This window comes from Hordeum vulgare, chromosome 1H (genome assembly GCF_904849725.1).
Source record: "Hordeum vulgare subsp. vulgare chromosome 1H, MorexV3_pseudomolecules_assembly, whole genome shotgun sequence".
In the NCBI taxonomy this organism is placed as follows: Eukaryota; Viridiplantae; Streptophyta; class Magnoliopsida; order Poales; family Poaceae; genus Hordeum; species Hordeum vulgare.
The window spans coordinates 508410455-508431038 of NC_058518.1; the positions used below are offsets into that span (position 1 = coordinate 508410455).

The following is a 20584-nucleotide window of genomic DNA, read 5'->3' on the forward strand; positions in this document are numbered from 1 at the left end:
GAGCGCCGCCGTCGGTGGCCTCCACTACGCGTCGCCACGACAGATCCTGACCTGATCCGCCTCGTGCTGACGTCCGCCACTTCCCGCCGTCCCCCGCCTCCCAGAGCCCTTCCATCGTCATCCTGTGTCGTATGGCGCGCGGATCCGGGAGGGAGGCATCGGATCTAGCCGGTGGATATCACGTGGCGCGCTGAGCTCCTGGAGAGAAGGAGAGAAAAGGAGATTAGAGAGAGAGAGGGGGGGAAGAGAGAAGGCAGGGGAGCGGCGGCGTGACCTCGGAATCGGCGGTGGCGCCGGACGCCGGACTACGCGAGGGAGGCACCGGATCTGCCCGGTGGAGATCCCGTGGTGCGCTGAGCTCCTGGAGAGAAGGAGAGAAAAGGAGATTAGAGAAAGAGAGAGAGAGAGAGAGAGAGAGAGAGAGAGAGAGAGAGGGGAAAGAGAGAAGGCAGGGGAGCGACGGCGTGACCTAGGAATCGACGGCGGCGGCGGCGGATGCCGGACGACGCGCGAGGGAGGCCCAGGAGGAGGCGCAGGAGAGGAGGAGCTCGGGGTCGGGGATAAGGGAGGAGGCGCAGGAGAGGAGGAGCTCAGGGTCGGGGATAAGGGAGGAGGCGCAGGGGAGGAGGAGCTCGGGGTCGGGGATAAGGGTTGCGGGCATAATTTCTAACAATTGCAATGGTTTTTACGCAAAAAGCGAAACGTTTTTCCTAGAGTGCCACTTAAATAGGGACTGCAGGTTGAACATCTAAAACCTTGGGGGCTTTTTTGCAAAACTACCATGACGACGTACGACAGAAGCGTTAGCTGCTTTATTAGTTGGTAAAGAATAATAATAATAATATAGGTAAGATAAGATAAGATTATAAAAATCCACATGTACGTAGTACACACATATGTGTGTACGCATGTGTTCAAAAGAAATATATATGTGTATGCACACACTTTTAGTTTTTTTTTTTTGCAAGGCAAAAAGATGGCATTTGAGTATCAGGCTCCATGGAGCCCTTCCCCCATTTGCCCTTCTCGAAATAACTAGGAAATAATTCGGAGCACGACAAGGGTATGCTTCACAGTTCATGAGTTGACTCGCTATTTCTTTTTTACAAGAGGGAAACGCATTCCTTGTATGTATAGAAGAATATATCTAAGACATGTTACAAAACAACAATGTGCACACCAAGGTTGACAGTTACACGGCTGACAGCTGTTACAACTCCCAGAAGAATGGGTTGGCTTTTACAAAGAAGAAAAAAAATGATCAAAAATTTGCGTCTCCCTCCGCAGTGATCCAAGTTCCCAAGGGCAGCTTCTTAGGGGAGCCCCTAGATGCAAATGGATCCGGGCATCCCCGCCAAGCGAACTTCTTTTGTGCGCGTGGAAGAAGCAGCCTTCCACCGGTATCATTTACTTGGCAATTCTACATCCGTAAGAACTATTCATCTGCAATTACATGAACAAGTAAGTAAAAAGTGAACAAAGATAAACAAGCGGTGGTTTCTGAAAACTGTCGAGTGTATGGAGTAGGGACCTGCGCTTTACCTATACAGCCGGAATTTTTAGAAGGACGAGTGAGCAGCAATACAGACATACGGAGATGGCAACCCCGGCGATGAAATTCTGGTACAGGCGGTTGTTGTCTCTACTGGGAATGAAGGCTGCCCTCAGCACGTTTGTGATCTCAAATACTCGGTATGACAGCTGCAGCATTGAGCAATGGAATTAGTATGTTTGATGATTCGGTTTTGTGAAATGCATCTGAGATTGGTAGACTTACCAAAAGATAGATTGATGTCGTTAGCATGAAGTTAAGCATCGGGTAGCCCGGAATGAAAGACAGAAGCCATTTGGGCTGCCCGTTTGGTACACTAGACCTGAAAAAAGAAAAGAAGCAGACTCTGAAAACGGAACCCACGTCTACGAAACAGAGGCACGAGGCGCGATAGGCAGAAACAGGGAGAATGATAACAGATCCTACATGCACTTTAGTTACAAGATATTCATCTGCTTTCAAGAAACTCTGTTGTCGGCCAAGGACATTAGTGTTGCATACATCGAGTAGGAATAGTTACCATTTTGTCTAGTGCTTAGTGGAACTACCGCATCAAGACCAACAGAATAACTACTAATGGTTTATCTGGATGTCTACTCGAGCTACATAAAAAAGCTTAAGGTCTTACAGGCAGAGTTGAATGACCCTTTGCTTCGAGTCTTGAGCTTAAACATTTACTCCCTCCGTTCCTAAATATAAGTCTTCTAAGCGATTTCATTAAGGGTCTACATACGGAGCAAAATAATTAAATGTATACTCTAAAGTATGTCTATATACATCCGTATGTAGTTCATTAGTGAAATCTGTAGAAAGACTTATATTTAGGAACGGAGGGAGTAATATCTTAAAGCATACTTGTCACTGGACTACTGAACTGAGTCAACATTCAGTAACTAAAAGTAGAATCAAAATATGCTGAAACAGCTTCCATACCTGAGCCAAATGTGGATCTGGGAAATATAAGTCTCCAGGGTGACCTTGCCAAGCCAACTGTCAAATAAGATCTCAGTTTTAGTAATGAAGAAAGCAAAGGAATGGGAAAGCCGAAATGCCTGAACAATCCATATAAGGTGCTACAAACTTAGATGCTTACGCGAAAAGAGCCATAGAAGCGCCCCTCAACTGTTGGGTGCAATTGCGTAGGCAAATATATACACTGTAAGAAATAAGGCACTGTGTCAACTGCATGAAACATATGCCTGCCCCGTGTTATATTGGTTATGATATCATTTTTTTATACGTACGTGATAGGAATCCATGACGTGTAGGGATGGTACTTGTTGTACGTAATTTTGTCCAGCCTGTAGATATATTCATACCACAGATACCCAGCCTAAAAGAACAGAAGTCCTAGTTAGTATAGCAATTGCAGTAAACAAAGCACTGTTGACAAAAAAATATAGAAGAACTAAGCTAGCTGATATAAATAACAAGTGACTTACCACGACCGAAACAGTCACAATGGTACCCTTGATCGACAACCTAACCTTGGTCTCCGACTCTTCCAGCTTCTCCATCCATCTTTCCACCTGTTTAGTATTGAAGGTTCTATACTGGATTAATTTTAGATAAAGAAAAGGAACAAATACATAAGAGAATAAACATTTAAGTCTATGTGTAATAAAGGGAGACTCCAGAGGGAATTGTACAAAAAGAAACTTAAAATATCGACTGCTCATGCATGCATAATGAAAGGAGCGAAATACATATGCTGATCTACATATCTGAAAAACTTACATTAGGGTGGAAGTAAGCATAAATCATTCCAATAATCCATATGTACCGATCAAGCCCAGATCGGAAATGCCATTCATGCAATAAGGGTAAGTGTGACTTAGAAGGCTCTGGATCTTTATAGCCTACATTGGACAGAGAAAACAAAGATTTATACTCGAGATCCATGACTGAGAAGAATATCCACACAAAAATATATAGATAACTCACCAAGCAGAAACGTAAAGGGGGCCCACAAAATTTCGAATACCCCAGGAACTTCCCATATCAAAATGACAGCCAAGAAGCAGCCAGCAATCTTAATAGCCATAACTGATGGTATCTCATTATACTTGTTAAACAGGCCAAGTGATGCGTACACCATAAGTGTAAATAGGGTGTGCATTGGGCAGATATAGTACAGCATAAAATCATTGTCAAGGACAATGCAACAGAAGGCCACAAAGAAATTTAGCCTCCACATCATCTGCATAAAAAATGTATTTGTTGGCATTAGTGTCTGAAAGATGGTCCCAAAAATCAAGGAGGTAATTTATCCTACACAGAAGGGATAAAGGTTGAGGTAGACTCGGCACCTGAGCAAATCTTGCAATGCTAAAATCTTTCTTGATATAATAGTACGAGAAATTCCCAAATCCAGTCATCCAAACATAGCAAGCAATGAAAACACGAATTGCGTTGTATATTTCTGATGCGCCGAAATAGTGGTACATCAAAAATAAGACCTGGAAAGGCAGATTGAATAGTTAGAAATTTAAAATATACTTACAGCCAGAATACAACTACACAAAACTTACAAAGGGAACAATGGTTCCTTAAAAAAAACAGAGGGCAATAACAGAAATAGTACTGCAATAATTGTATAACCTGGTGGTATAAATTCGCTGCAACACAAGTGAGAAAAAGACTATCACGGGAGTAGTTTGGATATGGGGTAGCAAACAGCAATAACACAAACAGTTTTTGAATTTAATGCATGGTAAAGTCAATTCGTTCTGTCTTTAGTCTACTCTTGCAATATAGGAGAAGTAGACTAGAAATTACTGAAGGCACAGAAAAGAAAGCACTATGTACCCATCACATGGCGGAAATCTCACTAAATGGAAGTCAGAGACATGCTTTGTGAAGTGAAAGGATCAATGGCCAAAAATAGCAATGTAATTGCCATCACACGCAGGGTCTCCCCGTATCTCCAACCATAGATGTGACTAAAATCACATTTACCAGAAGAACTACATGCTTTGTAATCTGAAAGGGTCAATGGCCAAAAATTGCAATGTAATTGCCATCACACGCAGAGTCTCTCCGTATCTCCAACCATAGATGTGACTAAAATCACATTTATCAGAAGAACTAAAGCGATGAAGTAAAAGAACACTAACCTGCATCCACCCTTTCCATTCCTCAGTTTGGTGGCGGTTAAGATAGAGTATGGACTTTCCAGAAAATGCTGATTTCTCCTGGTGCTTCTTAAGTGAAGTAAGTGCCGATGCTATGATGAGAAGAATGTACAGAAACAGAAACAGGTCCCGGTTGTAGTTCTGTCAAAAAAAGGAAGAACAAAGATTACGATACAAGCAAAGGAGAATTGTACAGGTGTACACATGACGGTCATATATGGTTTTGTTTGGTGTAACTCAGGCTTGTCCCTACATACAGGTTCCCAGATGGTGGAAAGCTTGAAATTGTTACATATGCCAGCAAAATTGTCACCTGCTTTGCCCTAGCTCACTGTCCCTAGTTTAATTAGTCGTATCTAAACCAAAGCTAGGCCAGACAAACCATTACAGCTTGCAGGTATTAATTAATTGCTGAAAGATAATGAGGAAACAAGTCATGGCAGATCATGAAAACAAGAAGTAACAATGACATTCCTTGGAGATGCGGATAATGTTGGTATACTATTTTAATTTAAATAAGTGACACTTGCTACAGTTTGTATCTATTGGACCACACATCATTCAAAGCGCATACAGTAAGAAACAAGAGTAACATAGTTACCTTCTTGCTTTCTGGGAATATGTTTGTCCGGTCACAGATGTAAAAGTAAACCAGCACAATTCCAAATTCAGCCCTGGAAGATAGTTAGTGGAGACATAAGTTTCAACAGATAGTTTCTAAGCTGGAAAATGTAGACTGGATACAATTAATTCTGTAGAGTCTTACATGGCTCTCAGTACAGCACGGTTTTCAAGCAGAAAAGGCTCATCCATTGTTATAAACCTGCAAATCGCATCATGACATAAGCAATGGTCATCTGCATGTGTTATGAGAACTTATAACCCTATAATATGTATCGTATTGTTTATTCAGATGATACCGTATTAAATTGGCTTTGGTAGACATGTTCCGGAATTTCGCCGATGGTGATTTCAACTGGCCTCCTTCAATTAATATAGCCTTTTCATCTTCCTTGGAAGTTTCATTTTCCAAAGTAGCATCTGAGTGACTGCAGATGACAAAATAATAGATGATTAGGGCAAAGTTAGGACAGTGGGTGTTCAGCTTCTGATTAACAAAGTAACTGTTGAATTATTTGAAGCAGCAGTGGATATGTATATTGAGTGACAGCTACTCAAATCTAAGTTATAAAGTTAAGCAAAAGTCGATATTCTGCCGAGAAATCTTACACTTTCCCATGTAATGAAGATTTCTTGTACTCCAGAATCTCAGAGTAGACCCATGCAATGAGGACCGGGAAAAGACCAAGTAAAAATGACACCTGCAAGGAAGGAAAACACCAGGCGTGTTACATAAGTCCATGGCAGCATTGAAAAATGAGCCTAGCCGCAATTAGCCCATGCAAACAGCAGCATAAGACTCAGCGTAAGCTTGGATTTGAGGACTTAAGAAACACTCACAGCCAAATCCCGGTAAACTTTGATTCATACTTTCTTGGGGGAAAGGTAGATCTATTCATATATCCCAGCGCAATGAATTTGGCGCGGAGGGCTGTTTGCTTTGATGTTTTTGACCAAATAATAAGATCTGGAAAGCTTCACTCGTTCCATTTCTAACATCACAGCTAAAGTGGTGAACTGTAATTTATTTATTTTAATACTTTGCATAATTTTGTTGTGCTTTCTTTGATCGTAACTGCCTAGTCGTGACACAACAAAAGGACATTTGTGCCACCAAAGCCGTCGGGTAAGGACCGAGTCACGTGGCAGGCACGCAAGACAGCTTCGTGGGTACGCAGCCTACTGAATTGAATTCTTGGTCGAGATACTAGCTATGGAGCAACCTTAAAACCATGGCATTAAACTCGCAACAAGTCCCACGCGTGAGATAACTCCGCCAGCTACGTACGGCGATTTTGCTCGGCGGCGGGGATCCAAGAGGATGGATCCTGGTGCTTTGGTTAGGCAGCAAAATCAGGAGGGGTGCGAAGACGAAATTCTGGTGCTGATTAACCGGCTAAAATCTCGAGGGCCAACTACTTGAGTGCTTGCTTAGGCACACATAACTAGAACTAGTAGCTGGTTTCGAACGAGAGCGAAGAAGGATTGGACGGGCGGGGGTGCTAATTGACTCCGGCAGCAAGTTTTTTTCTCGGCAAGTTTGGTGTGCACGGCTGGAATTGCTTAAACAGGCACAAAATGAAACGAGGGGTTGGACGAGCAGAGCAGAGAAGGTAACTGCGGCGATGCGCGGGGCGGGGGGGAATTGAATCACCTGGCCGGGCGTGACGGGGCCGAAGACCTCCATGGCCGTCCCCTCCCGCGCGAGCGAGATCCGGATCCCGGCCGATCCCAGCGGCGGCAGCGCGGGCGGGCGGGTCAGATCCGGGGGAGGATTGGTACCAAATCAGTCAGCAGCGGACCATGGGCAGGAGGTGATGGGGATAGGGCGTTTATATATGTGCGTGGAGGCTGCAATGGCGGGAGAGGGAGAGGGAGTGAGATCCCTTCCCAGGGCGGAGGGTGGAGGGTGGAGGTGGAGGAGGAGATCTGAAGCAACCCAAGCAGCGACGGGGCGGTGGCTGGTCGCGGTCGGGCCCGACGGACGGACGGACCGACGGGCGGGGGAAATGATGGGGAAAAGGGGCAGCAGGGTTGGTCGACTCGACTAGGGATGGTGGTGGGTGGTTGCAAAGTTTGGTGCCATCCTCCCTTTTCCTTCCTTTGCTTTTATAGTTTTATACTATAAGTTTTGTTTAGTTTAGATTTTTGGACCCCGTCCGTCCTCGTGCTCTCTCCTTCGCCTGTCGTAGCGTGTTTTTCCCTCGGAGAGTCGGTCGAGTCGTCGTCGACACTCCTAGTACGTCGTATGGCATTGTTTTCGTGTAAGGAACTGGTAACGTATATGCATTTTCAGGTACTCCCTTCCCTTCGTAAAAAATATAAGTTATGTGCATTCGTACGGTGAGTTTATGTGCATATACACCAAAAGTGCATGTGTGTGCTTTAAAAAAAAGGACCGCATACCTTCAATTTCCTCGTCCACATCCGGATGGCTCATATTAGAAATCTTAAATTCATACGAAAAGCGTCCATCTTTGTGTCGGGCTCCAAGTACATGGGCATCACCCACATCTCATGCCCCTCTGCGTCAGCTTCCACATCCATCTATGTGTCAAGTTTGGTAAAAAAAGCGTCGATCGTCGCCCGCTCCTTTCAGGTGAACTGTCGGCTGGCCTTCACATAAGCCTCGTCCTAGATGGGCTTTGGGATGGTATGTGCTTCGTCACCTTCTTCGCTTGAGCGACGACAAACTCTGCCTTCGTTTGCTCCATGTTGAAGCCCGAAGCTAGCGTCATCTACTGCTTCGGCTGCTCCATCTCCTCATCCGTCTCCTTCTCCTTTTGTCAGAGTGGGTTGTTGCTCCTTTCTCTCCTCCTCCTCCTTCGCCTGCGCCTCTTCCTTCTCCTCTGACTCTAGCGAGCCTCGAGGCCGCTCGGTACTGTTGCGTGTGACATGCCTCGCACGGATCTCATGCTTGATCTGGTACCGGCGCTCCGGCATGAGCATGACATAAGAGCATCTACAGCCGGGCCCCTTATATCCGTCTCAAACGTCCGGACAGCCCGTGTAGTCACTGCTCGATCATTAAAAAATAACCCACACGGATGGCCTAAATGGGCCTCAAACGTCCGGACTGACTGGCACCCCTCATATTCAGCCGAAATATGGGTTGGATATAAAGGCCCGGACACGCCCGCCTGACAGGCCCGACCACCCCACGCCCCCATGATTGTCCCACAAAAAGCCGCATCCGGCTCATCGCTCCAAAACCCTACCTCACTCACTCTTCTCTCTCGTTGTCATCTCTTCTCCCGCACCTATTCCGACGAGATGTCGAGCTCCGGTAGCCGCTACGACGACGACCTGGGTCCGGAGTATGAGCTTGCCCTCTGCATCGCGTTGGAGCAGTCCAAGGTGGAGATCGAGGGCAACTCCGAATCGGCAGCCTCGTCGCTTCCCCTTCGGCGAGCGCCCCCCGCCGCGAGCAACAACGATAAAGAAAGAGGTCTGAGGCGGAGCAATCTGTGCGCCGCTGCCACGGGAATGAAGGCTAAGCCCAACAAAGATGCGCAACTCCTCAAATGAATCTACCGTCGGTTGCTTACAACCGCGGAGACGGACACGCCGGGGCTTCGACGGAAGAACGCGAAGGCGCTGCACAATGCGTGTCCGCCGTCGCGTGCGCTTTGCCGGGCTGGACGCACGTCCGCGGAATCAACGGAGAAAATCAGGGGGAATACTCAGTGGACGCCACCAAAGGGGAATGGATGTTTTTTTCTCCTCGAGTGGGGACGGGTTGTAGGTACGTGGCTGGTCTATTGTTGTGCGCCGCATCGCCCGCATCCATCGTGGCGTCTGGTGCGTGGTGTACGACGAGAATGATGTCAGATCGGCACGAGTCAGCCGAGAATTATTCCCTTGGTGAGCGAGAAAGAAAACATGGTGCAGGTTTGGTCGAGAAGTAGGAACTGCTGCTAACTAACGGCCGGTGTGGGAGGTTGCAGATCTGAAAGCGACACTGCCTGCAGGTTCAGATATCGGGGTTCAGTTTTTTTTTTTTTTTTTAGAGGATAGTCGGGCTTCAGTCAGGTACTCGGAAGCTATCGGCCTTTTTATGGCCCGCTACATCGGCCCGACAGGGGCCTGGCCCGGAATTTCGCGCTGGCTTCACTTGAGAGCAACCGGAAGCCTTTCAGCGATCGATTTTGTATCGTTATTTGGCGCGTTTTCAGCCGTCGTCACGTGTCGCGTTCTGAGCGTTTTCTTCGGAATTTATTTTTTCGCACACATTTTCACCTTTTTTGAGTATTTTTTACTGAAATTTTTTATGTTATGGTTCTTCATCGGTCTTTCGTAACTTTTGAATGAAAAAAATATAAAAAAATCACAAAAAACGCGTTTTCTTTTTTTCGTTAGTTTAGCTCAAAGAAAAGCAACAAAAGTTTTCGTTAGTCTTCTTCGTGAACGCCAGTATACTGGTAGTACAAAACAAAATATACATGAGTAAGACTGGCCATAGGGTATCCGATATGTTACTCCTAGCATGAGTATAATGTACTTAAAACTAGCAAACATGCTGATGTGACAGACAATTAAAGAAGAGAGAGAGGGTTACAGTAACATATGTAGATATCGTAACATGTTAAATGTTATGCTACTATGTGTCATGCATGTCAACAAATAAGGATATCTATGATACTACTTTATGATATTATGCACTATGAAGGTAGTATCATAGAATAGTATCATATGCATGATACTACTATATGATACTCCCCACTATGGCCAGTCTAACATGCTAAGTTACTTAATTTTTTTCTTCTCATTAATTAGTTGCCACATCATATTTCTTACTTAGATGACATCTATGTTACTATCTATATTACTCCCATTGTGAGTAGTCGGAGGTACATTATTTTTGCATACAACGCATTACCTAACATTTCTAAGCATGCAACCATGTAACATCAGCTATGCTTAAACTGTTATTATTTCCATTAATTTAATCATGCGATCATGTCACATTGGGAAACCATGTATGCCACTCACATATATATATATTGATTTATTTTTTATATCAACAGTACGAGATATATGCGTCAGATACTTGGAGCACACATATGTAGTTTATGGTTCACATTTTTTCTAGGAAATGACCTTGTGTTAACTACAATCGGAAATAAAATCACTTTCACACATCATTTCTTATTTTTGCGCATATCATACATCATTTTGTTGCATGTTTCATATGTTTACCATTGTATTAAAACCGTAAACTGAGAACACTCTTACATTTGTTATTGTAAAAATTTATGCCGTGTTTGGATTAACGTTTCTCCTTGTTTCAGACCGTTAAAGAATACATAGCTCGTCCCGTTGTTTTGATTTCAGACAGGAATCAAGTGTTGACTGGTAATTTACACTTGTAAGATAAATATAGGTGTAAATTTTTACACCCATTCCAAGCAGGGCCTTAGTTGTATTTTCAACACGTATTCAGTTACTTTAATAAGTTTCCGACGCCGTTTAGTTTTCAACTTATGCATCGCATTTTGCGGCCTAGCGAGAGCTGAGCTTGCAGCATTGCATTCGGCAGGTGCAGCACGTCAAAAACCTGGTGCCACACGATGCGTGTGTCCGTCGTCTCGTGCGCTTTGGCTGGACGGATGTCGGCGGGATCAGTGGAGAAAATCCGAGATTATTGTACTGTGGATGAAGAATGATGTTGCAGTCGGTCAGAGGGGTACTGTATTTCTATTATTCCCTCCGTGAGAAGAACACACGATGCAAGGTTGGTCCAGAACCATGGCCTCCTGCAACCAACGGCCTGTGGGAGGTTGAAGAGAAAAGAAGGAAGAAGACGACTTTTTTTTTTGAGACACTGCTGTATTTTTTTTTTTTGAGTAATGCGACCGGCCCTTTTCCGGCCCGCTAGATAGACCAGCCTTTTTCTGGCCCGCTAGACAGAGCGGCCCGTGAGTGAGAGTGGCCTGCCCGCGCTTGCTTGCTGTGGTTGGCAGCTCGTGCGTAGACGTGCACGGGGTAGAGCCTCGATTTGATACTGAAAAAAGGAGATGGAACCTCAACTGGGTTGTGGGCGACAGCATCCATCTCCGGTGCCTTCTCCTTCGTTTATGGCACTGCCGGATCTGATGAGGCTCGTCATCAATCAAACAATTAAGATCCCTAGACCTGTTGCGTCATTGACCATGTCGTCCGAGCACGTGCGTGTGCGCCATATCCGGTAAGTATCTTTTTCAGTTTTAACCTGATATAATTCGTGAGTATCAACTGCTCTCTTTGTTTTTAAATATAAGTCTCTTTAAAAATTTACACTAGAAAATTACATACGGATGTATATAGACATGCTTTAGAATGTAGATTCATTTATTTTACTTTGTATGTAGTCCACTAGTGAAAACTCTAAAAAGATTTATAGTATTTAAGAACGAAGAAAGTAGCACACATACGCATGCGTTGCAATGAAAGAAACAATTGATGTTAAAAATGGCGTCTAAAACAAATAGTCAATGTGCTCGAATTTCTATCCTGACAGCACATACAAATGGAAATTTTGTAAGTTCAGAAAAACACTCCTCATCTAAAAAGAATAGTCAATGTGCTCAAATATTTTTCCTTCGCCACACATACAAATGGAAATTTTGTAAGTTCAAAGATCACTGTTTGTCTTTTCGTCCTTGAATCGTCTCCCATCACGTCTTCGGTCAATGCAGATGATGACATTGAGCTGCTTGAGGATGTTGTTCAATGCTACCCAAATTATAGTTGCTTTTCAAGGAGATGTGGCTAGCTCCAGCTTGATAACACTAAACTTCATCGCTTATCGCAACAAACCATCAGTAAATCGAGATTTGACTACTTTATAAAGCCAAATGTTGGTGACATCACTCACGGGTGCCATTTTCCATCACCACTCTGAATGTTCAGCTTTCAGAAAAAGCATATTAATCTTACATAGAATTAGAAACAAATGAACTAATCAGATAACCAGTTAAATTCTCCTTGGGACACTAACAAAATTGTGCAAAGCCCCAACAAATTGCAAAGTAACTAAAGCAACAAGTCACTGCTAATCTTTGTATTAAAAACACATGAAGGCATCAAGCTTAGTAGTTAATACTGTAAACTGCAATATCATGAGGTAAAGGTGTTGCTAAATGTTTCTGATTTTCAAAATAGGTATACAACTAGAAGCAAATGTCCGGTTAAATTTTGGAAAAAATTAACGAAAGTGAAGAAGTTTGATGCTAATTTAAACAAACCGGACAATATTCATTATAACTCGGATAATTTTTTGCGTAAAGCGAGATGATATTTCGTTAGATGAACTAAAACTCGTAAAAAAGAACCGAACTACCCTACACCATCCTATACTTGACAATGACCTCGTAGACCATGCCAGACTGGCCAGCAACACCTTCATCATCGTTACCGTCGCCGTTGTCGGAGTCGGGCTTCGAGCGGCCGTAGGACATGGTATCGCGACAAAGCTTCCTGACCGCCACCTGTCGCTTGCGGATGATCTTCTTTACTCCCTGTGTGTAGTGCGGCCATGACCAGTGCACACGCCCAGCCGGGAGGGGGGAGGGGGGTTGGCGTTGGTTGCGCTAGCGATGGCGGTGGACAAACGGAGAAACTGCTCCTGGTTGTACTTGAGCATCCCTTATCGAGGCGGTGGAGACGACGCTTGCTCGTCTCCATTGTGGTCTTCGTCCAATTAAGGTATCGGGTCGTAGCCAACTCCGAGTCCGCGAGGATGTGTGGCGGCGGAATGTCGAAGGCCCACCATATAGAACCAACATTTTCATCGAGCCGCCTGCATGACGCATCAGGCAGAAACCGATGGGCTAGATCAGGCTGAACCTGACCGGAGTTAATTCAACGCCACGACACCTTCATGGGGGGCCAAGACCAGATGGAGTCGAGCAGAGACGGGGGGCTTCCACCCAGCCCATCATGACAAGCCAAAGCTGAAGCACCAGCCGCCGCCAACAAGGTGCTGCTAGGAAGGGCGACAACCGCGGCCGGAGGAGCACCGAGACGTGCTGCTGAGCCGAGCCACCCCACCAGATCTTCTTCCAACCGTGAGGCCTCGTTTGGTTAAGGGGGGTTGGGGAGGTTTTGAGAGGGAGGGATTTCAGGGGATTGGGTGAATCCCTTTGTTCCACCCAATCCTCTCAAATCCCCGGGGCTTTGCTTCCACTAGTACCCCGAGAAGGGTTTTGAAACACATAGATAGGAAGGGATTGAAGGGGAACGGAGGGGATTGGGCTAAGCAAATCCCTCCTACCAAATGGGCGCCCGAGGATCTGTGAGGTTTCTGACCCTTCCGGGATTTTTTCTCTCAAAACCTCCCCAATCCCCCAAACGAGGCTTGATGGGGGTTAGACACGCGAGGACAGACCGAGGCACCCGCATGAGGCTTCGTCGCGGCCATGCCTTGGAGACACAACGGAGGAAGGTCTCGCCGCTACCATTACCCCCCGCCCGGGCTTTGCCATGGGGCGCTCCGAGGGCCGCGAGATTATAAGTTGTTCTCTCTCGGGAGGATTCTCTTGTGTGGGTCCCTTTCGGGAGGTTTTCTCTCGTTCAAAAACTGATCAACGCACATGGGTGTCTTGGAAACATCGCTAGCTGTAACACACGCTTGAGCCACAATGATTTTGAAATATGTTGGTACCCGCCAGAACTATGTTGGTGCGTATACGTGTGTGAGTGTCTTCAAAATATGTTGTTAGAGTTGTGACATGGTCACATGGCGTTTCACTATATGCTTGTAGCATGCCGTGGCGTTGATCGTCGGTCTCACCATGCCATGCATGCGCTCTGCCTCGTGGCTCTGCACTATATTGCTCCACGTGGCGTGGATGCAGTTTCTTCTCGTTCTATACGTATACGATTGGTAGAGTTGTACACGTGACGTTAGTCATCGCCTTCAGTTTCACAACGAGCAGCTAAAAGTCATCGTCTAGAAACCTGGCAAAGTTCTCCCAACCAACACGCAACACTGAGGGCTTGTTTTGTGCGCACGTACAGTGCCCATTAAACTTGTTACTGTTAAATGGCATTCCCTCGGACGAAAGAGCGATCTCGATCCACTGCATCGAGTACAGTACGAGGACGCATCGTCATGAATGTACGAGTACGAGTTCTCCATCTGTGGGTGTGATCCACGGCCAGCACGCACTCAAACGGGGCGTCGCGCTCACCATTTATACCGAATGGTATCTTTTTAAAACTATTTATTTAGGCTACATACGGAATGGTATACCATCTGAGCTGGACTTCTGACGCTTCTTTTCAGTGGTGGAGTCAGCATCGTATTAATATAAAAGTAGTAGTAACATGCATATATTATTAATCTAAGTTAATATCTTCACGATGGATACTAAGACACTGTTTGGAACCACAATAGATTATAATAATCTTAATTATGAAGATAGATTATATAATATGGTTTATAAAAATAATTCAGGTGGGCATGTTTGGAGGCCAGATTATACAAACTGTAATTCAGGTTTTACATTGTACAATGACGTGTCTGTCCTGTTTATAAAAATAGGACGGTGGTGGTGACAATAGGTAATTATCTTCAAGTTTACAAGGATAATAGGTCATTAGTAATTCATAATCTGATTTTAGCTGGGGTGAAGTAGATTATGAGTTTTTAATAATCTGGTCATCTAGTTTTTAAAATCTACAATATAAACTGTCATGTTTGGAAACATAATAGATTATAAAAACCAGATTATATAATCTGGATGGTTCCAAACAGGGCCTAACATAGAGATATTAATATTGTGCTTTTTATTTATTAGCTTATAGACTTATCTTGACTTGGTATGCATTATGTTATTCATAATACGAGTTACTAGCTAAGTTATCCAATTTCTATTTCTTCTCATTAATTAGTTGCCACATCGTATTTTTTTGCTTAGATGGCATCTATGTTACTACGTATGTTATTTTTATTCTGGATAGGCTAAGTGATGCACATCGTATTTTGTAAGATGAATTTGCTATTTGCAATGGTTATTGTTACTAGGCCTAGGCTATAGCCTCAAGTGCTCTAAGCCTATCTTCGCCACCGGCTAGGATTGAGCTTCCAAGTGAATAAGGCTACTGATAATGGGGAGTATCATATAGTAATATTATGCATATGATATTATGCTATAATACTATTTTTATAATGCATAGTATCATAAATTAGTATCATAGACGATCTCATTTATTGACATGCATGACACAAAGTAGCATATCATTTAACATAATACGATATCTATCTATGTTACTCTATCCCCCTCTCTTCTTTAATTATTTGTCACATCAACATGTTTGCTAATTCCAAAAATATGATACTAGCTATGATACCTCCACTATGGCCAACGTAAATGGCAGTAACAGTGTTGATCGATGCATCATTGAAGTTAACACCCTGAAGCATTGTCCGAAGGGAGAAAATCATATTGCAATCAGGCCTCATCAAAGTGTTGATGTTGACTATACAAGAGCCTTTTTTGACATTATCATTAGTGCTCTTAGAGGCAATAAATTGGTAATGGAGCCCGAGAATAGAAAATTCCGAAGTTAAATTTGCAGGTTTTGAAAATTCCTGAAAAAAACATGTTTGCCTATGCATGTATATTATTTGCATGCAGAGTTTCATGGTGAAATACATTTTTATGCGAGCTACATAAAAAGTATCAAGATATTGTATTCTAACACATTTACTATTCACTATCAAAACAGACTGTTTTTCTACAACTCACATCTAAACATATCCGAGAATAAAATTTTACACAGTAGTTGTATATTTATTTTCATTTTTTTAATTGAAAAATAAAATTAGAATTTTTGGAGCCCTACAGCCAAAAGCCTCATAGCTTCTGCAGTCGGGCACCCCAAATCCGCCTCAAACGTCCGAGCTGACGGCCCGGTCACTGACTGGTAAGAAACAAATGATCCACACAACCACCTCAAACGGGCCTCAAACGTCCGCGATGACCGATACCCCTCATATCCAACCCAAATATAGGTCGGATATGGAAAGGCCAGGGTGCGACTGGGCGTGTCTGCCATGTCGGACTAACGGTTTGGTCCCATAGAGAATTGTCCGAAAACCCAACAGTCCGACGGACATCTCCTATGTCGCCACTCCGACGAACCGCGTATTGTCCTAGCCCGGCTATTTAAGCTGACCAACGGCACCGAAACGCTATCCATCTGCATGCCCCTCCCCCCACCCCCGGCATCCGTCACAAGTTGCCATGCCCCATGCCTGTGGCAATGTATCTAACGTCAGAGCGCCTACTACAACTCCTTGAGCAGATCCTATCAAGACGCGAAGGCCGGATCGCCGCGGGGCTACCTTGAGATCCACCTCATCCGAAGGAGGACTTGGAGGCGGCGGCGACGAATGAGGAGGAGGACGTGGGGGGCGTTGGGGCTGCGGATCTACAGGTGAAGCAGGAGATGATCCTCGATTCCCTCCGGTCAAAAACAACGACGAAGGCCAAGCAGGAGGTGAAGGCGGAGGACACCCCGAGCGTCGAAGGGATGCTCACGCCAAGTCGCCAATGGATGAGTAGGAGGAGCCGGAGCCCTCCGACGAGCCCAACTACCAGGCCTCCGACACAGACGTCGTGGAAATGTAGTTTAGACTAGTTGGTAGGTTTTCTATTTACATGATTTATTTATATGAATTTAGGAATGAAATATGAGGTATTTAAATACAAAACAACAAATATAAAACATGATGGATTAGTATCCGCGAACGTATCCGGTCACTCCCGCAGGCCTTGAAGGGACCGGATTTGATGTCCGCCGTTCTAGATGCTCTCACCAAGACATGAAACTTTTCTAGGCGGGCATGGTCAAACGGCAAACTCCTAGCAGGCACCGTGGCATAACGTGTCTTGAGCTTCCTCGCACACTAGCATCCACCGATATTGTCTGCCTCGCTCTACCGCGCCCCGACTACAGTCGCAACGCGCGACTTCTCCGCTTCCTTCCACGCTGCCACGCCAAGAGACGCCGACGCGACGGCTAGCCGATGCCGACCGGACGACAGCAATGCACGTAAGATGGCTGTGGCGGGGATGAATCCGGGCGCCTGCCCTGTGCCCCGCCGCACAGCGCGCCGGTCACCTCGCTTCGCCCACGTCGGCCCTCCTGCTAGCACACGTTATCTAGCTGCTCCATGGATGCATTTTTCTTTGCCTTTTTTGCTGGAAGGTCGACCGATGCATTGCGAGCTTGTGACTAGAGACGGGGAGCTGTATTTTGTATCTGGACTTCCACGCCCCCTGCTGATCAAGCTAAATAATTGCCCCTTTAGAAATTGCTTATTGTCAAAACTTTGTTCGCCTCAATGTCTCATTTTATATATGCTCATAAAATATTTTCTCGTAACCTTTTGCAACCATTTTTCTGATTTGTTTTTCAATTTATTCATCTTTTGTCATGGCAGTACAATAAGCAAGTAAGAATAACAGAAATTGCATTCATATTTGTAGACCAGGTAGCGACGAATAGAAGCACTAGAGGGGGCCGAAGGTGCGCCGTCATCATCGCCCCTCCCTCATCGGAGTCGACCAAAACTTGTTGTAATAACAGTTAAAAAGTCCTCGTGCCAAGACCTAGTGGACAAGCGCACAAGAACAACAACTGTCATCAATGAAAACAAGTAGATCAGAATGATTCAACCTGTAGACGAACGACCGGAGACTGGATCCACGAAGATCTCCACCAAAGACCAACACATGTCGAATCTCGCGAGATCCACTAGAGACACACCTACACGCGCCCTCCAGCTACGCTAGACACACCGCCATGATGACGGCTAGGCAAGGAGGACCTTATTCCATCTTCTGCGGGGTCAATGTCGCCGCCTCATCTTTCTAAGCAAAACACAAACCCTAATTGACCTAAAACAACTAAAAATGGAACACGAAGCCTCCTGCTGGAAAGGGTCAGGAACCACCGCCACTCCATGGCCCTAAGGCCACAGGAGACGAGATAGACTAACATCATCGCCGTCGGGAGGCTGTGAAACCCTAATCGCCTGTGGAGTTGAAAGAAGAGGATGAGGGGTATGTATGAGGTTGTTGGCACCTCCTCTCATGTCTTTTGTAAACAAAGCCTTCTACTATATAACGCTCAACCAACCTTTCTCTCTCAATCACATAATCCTCAAGACTTAAATGGTGCACGAAGAGAAAGTATTGTGATTTCGTGACCCATGAATCGCCAGCGGCACCTTCTCTCCTTGACTATTCGAGTCAATAGTACAACCTGTTAGAAAACTAGATGATACCCTGCGCGTTGATGTGAAAACTATTAACAAATAATTTGATTTTTAGAAATACGAGAAAGTTCAGGAAACATAGTATAAGGTTATGATAAAAAAAATGTTTGAAGGAAATACTGTTTAGAGTAAGTATCTTTTTTTTTAATGAAAAAGCAAAATTTGCGTGTAATATTTGTTCTATTAATTTATTAACTTAACAATATATTCGTGAGAGGCAAGATGATATGAAAACAAAGGTTGAGCACAGACATCTCAACTCGTGGCTAAACCTAAAACGTCGAGAGCAACAATAGATGTGCATTCATAAAAGGAAATCATAGTTCACATAGAAAAATAAAATGCAAGTTCACTCATAATTATTTTCCATATTAAAAAGGTCCCTTATAATTCAGCAATTACATTGTTTAGTAAATCATCCTTCTCACCGGATCAACCATGTGCAGTGTACTGCAACCATTCACCACAATATTCCCACGAAGCTCTAATTCTTTTTGTTTGTCTTGCCTAATGCACAACCATGCATGTTTTCCCACTTGGTGAAGCTTTGTTCCATCATAAAAAAGCATGGTTAGCTATCTGGCTATATTCAGTGTAACCAAACCGGAATTAAAAGGTTGCATGGGAACGATGGTCTTAAAAAAACTTGATAAGCTACTTCCCTTTATGCAATGTAATAAAATTGGGATTAAAGTTTTCTTGGAGCCCCGGAGGTTCAGAGGTAATGAAGGCATTTAGCACAATTTTGTGCCCTGTGGGGAGGAAAGGAGGCATGGACATGAAGCGCATCAGAAGGGGAATAAGAAAAGCCGGTTGTTTTGGCTTTCAAAATTGAATGATCATATTAACAACATGTGAAGTCTAACCAAATGGTTGGACGGGGACTTGTGCTATACATATAGAGTGAATGAGATAATGTCAAGATATATACACTTAATAATGGAAACTTAGGATGACGCATCTGCTCGAGAGTTCATGAAAATAATAGTTAATGGTTATTTGTGGCAGGCTACATGTGCATGAAGTGTTAGTGGAAGTATGCACATGAAGAGTTAGTGGGAAAGCGTTTTTACATGGTGTGTAAGTGCACCTAGAGCCCCTTAATGATTTTTGTGTATTGAAGATTTATAGGTTAAGAGACTAATGTGTTTGTAAGTGTACACAGGTTCTATAAGTCACTGAGGAGTTTGAGTTATTCGAAGAACATCGACCACTAAAAATGTATGTCTTTGGCTGAAGACTTTGTTATTTCCTTGAAGACTTCGAAAGTGAGGAAATTGGTGTGTCCGTGAAGAAATTGATGCGAAGACTTTAAAGCGTGAAGACTTTCGTTTTCATAGATTCATTTTCTGTATTCTGTGTCACAGGACTATCGTACTGTTAGAAGGGGTCGAGGTAAAACTAAGGAAAAAATTTCAGCTGATGTTCATCCCAAAGCCTACACATACAAACCCTTCAAGTGAAGCCTTTGGAAATCTTCAACAACTTAGTCAAATTCTTGAGTGCAAAGATCTTCCGGTCCCTCAGGAATTTGCTCTAACTCGGGAGTTAGGTTTTTGCGAGTGCGAATTACCTACCAGTGAGGAAAATGAATGACATCAGGACTTTCACAGTTGAAACTTCCGAAAGTTGTTGCGCCGCGCGCCAGCTGTCCCTAACCTTATCCACATAACACTCATATCAGTGGGGCATTTATGTCAATTCATGTCGGGATTGCTCCCTGGCTATAAATAGTCGCCCCATAACCGCTAGTTGGTTGGCTGCTCCGCGAGAGAAACTGACACTTGTCATTTGAGAGCAATCCATTCCTCGAAGACTTTGAGAGAAAATCATCAGCGAGGAAAAACCCTGAACACCCAAACCAAAACCGAAAACCCCAAAGTGATTGAGCATCACTGAAGAGATTGTTCCTGTGTGGAACCGACGCTTGTTATCTTTAAGGACTGTGCATCTTCTAGACGGTTAGGCGTCATGGTCTAGAGCATCGAGCAGTGAATTGTGGATTGT

The 20584-nt window shown here is 44.3% G+C and overlaps 1 protein-coding gene across 1 annotated transcript; it reads right to left on the reverse strand.

The window, feature by feature from the left end:
- Positions 1–1251: 1251 nt before the first annotated feature.
- LOC123451924 (protein REDUCED WALL ACETYLATION 3-like) lies at positions 1252–7391 on the reverse strand. The gene is made up of 16 exons (XM_045128486.1): positions 6962–7391; positions 5917–6008; positions 5607–5735; positions 5453–5509; positions 5288–5360; positions 4669–4827; positions 3862–4011; positions 3497–3752; positions 3290–3411; positions 2995–3081; positions 2797–2885; positions 2646–2708; positions 2486–2542; positions 1778–1874; positions 1543–1701; positions 1252–1443 (listed from the first exon to the last, which is right to left on the reverse strand). The coding sequence occupies exons 1-15, from the start codon at positions 6992–6994 to the stop codon at positions 1543–1545; spliced, it is 1623 nt and encodes a 540-aa protein (XP_044984421.1). The 5' UTR covers positions 6995–7391; the 3' UTR covers positions 1252–1443.
- Positions 7392–20584: the final 13193 nt, after the last annotated feature.

Excerpts from the sequence above, each read along its gene's own strand:
- LOC123451924 (XM_045128486.1), bottom strand. The coding sequence starts at position 6,994 with ATGGAGGTCTTCGGCCCCGTCACGCCCGGCCAG. Across the intron at positions 6,009-6,961 it reads GCCCCGTCACGCCCGGCCAG|GTGTCATTTTTACTTGGTCT; the intron begins GTGATTCAATTC and ends CCTTCCTTGCAG. Across the intron at positions 3,412-3,496 it reads CCCCTTTACGTTTCTGCTTG|GCTATAAAGATCCAGAGCCT; the intron begins GTGAGTTATCTA and ends TGTCCAATGTAG.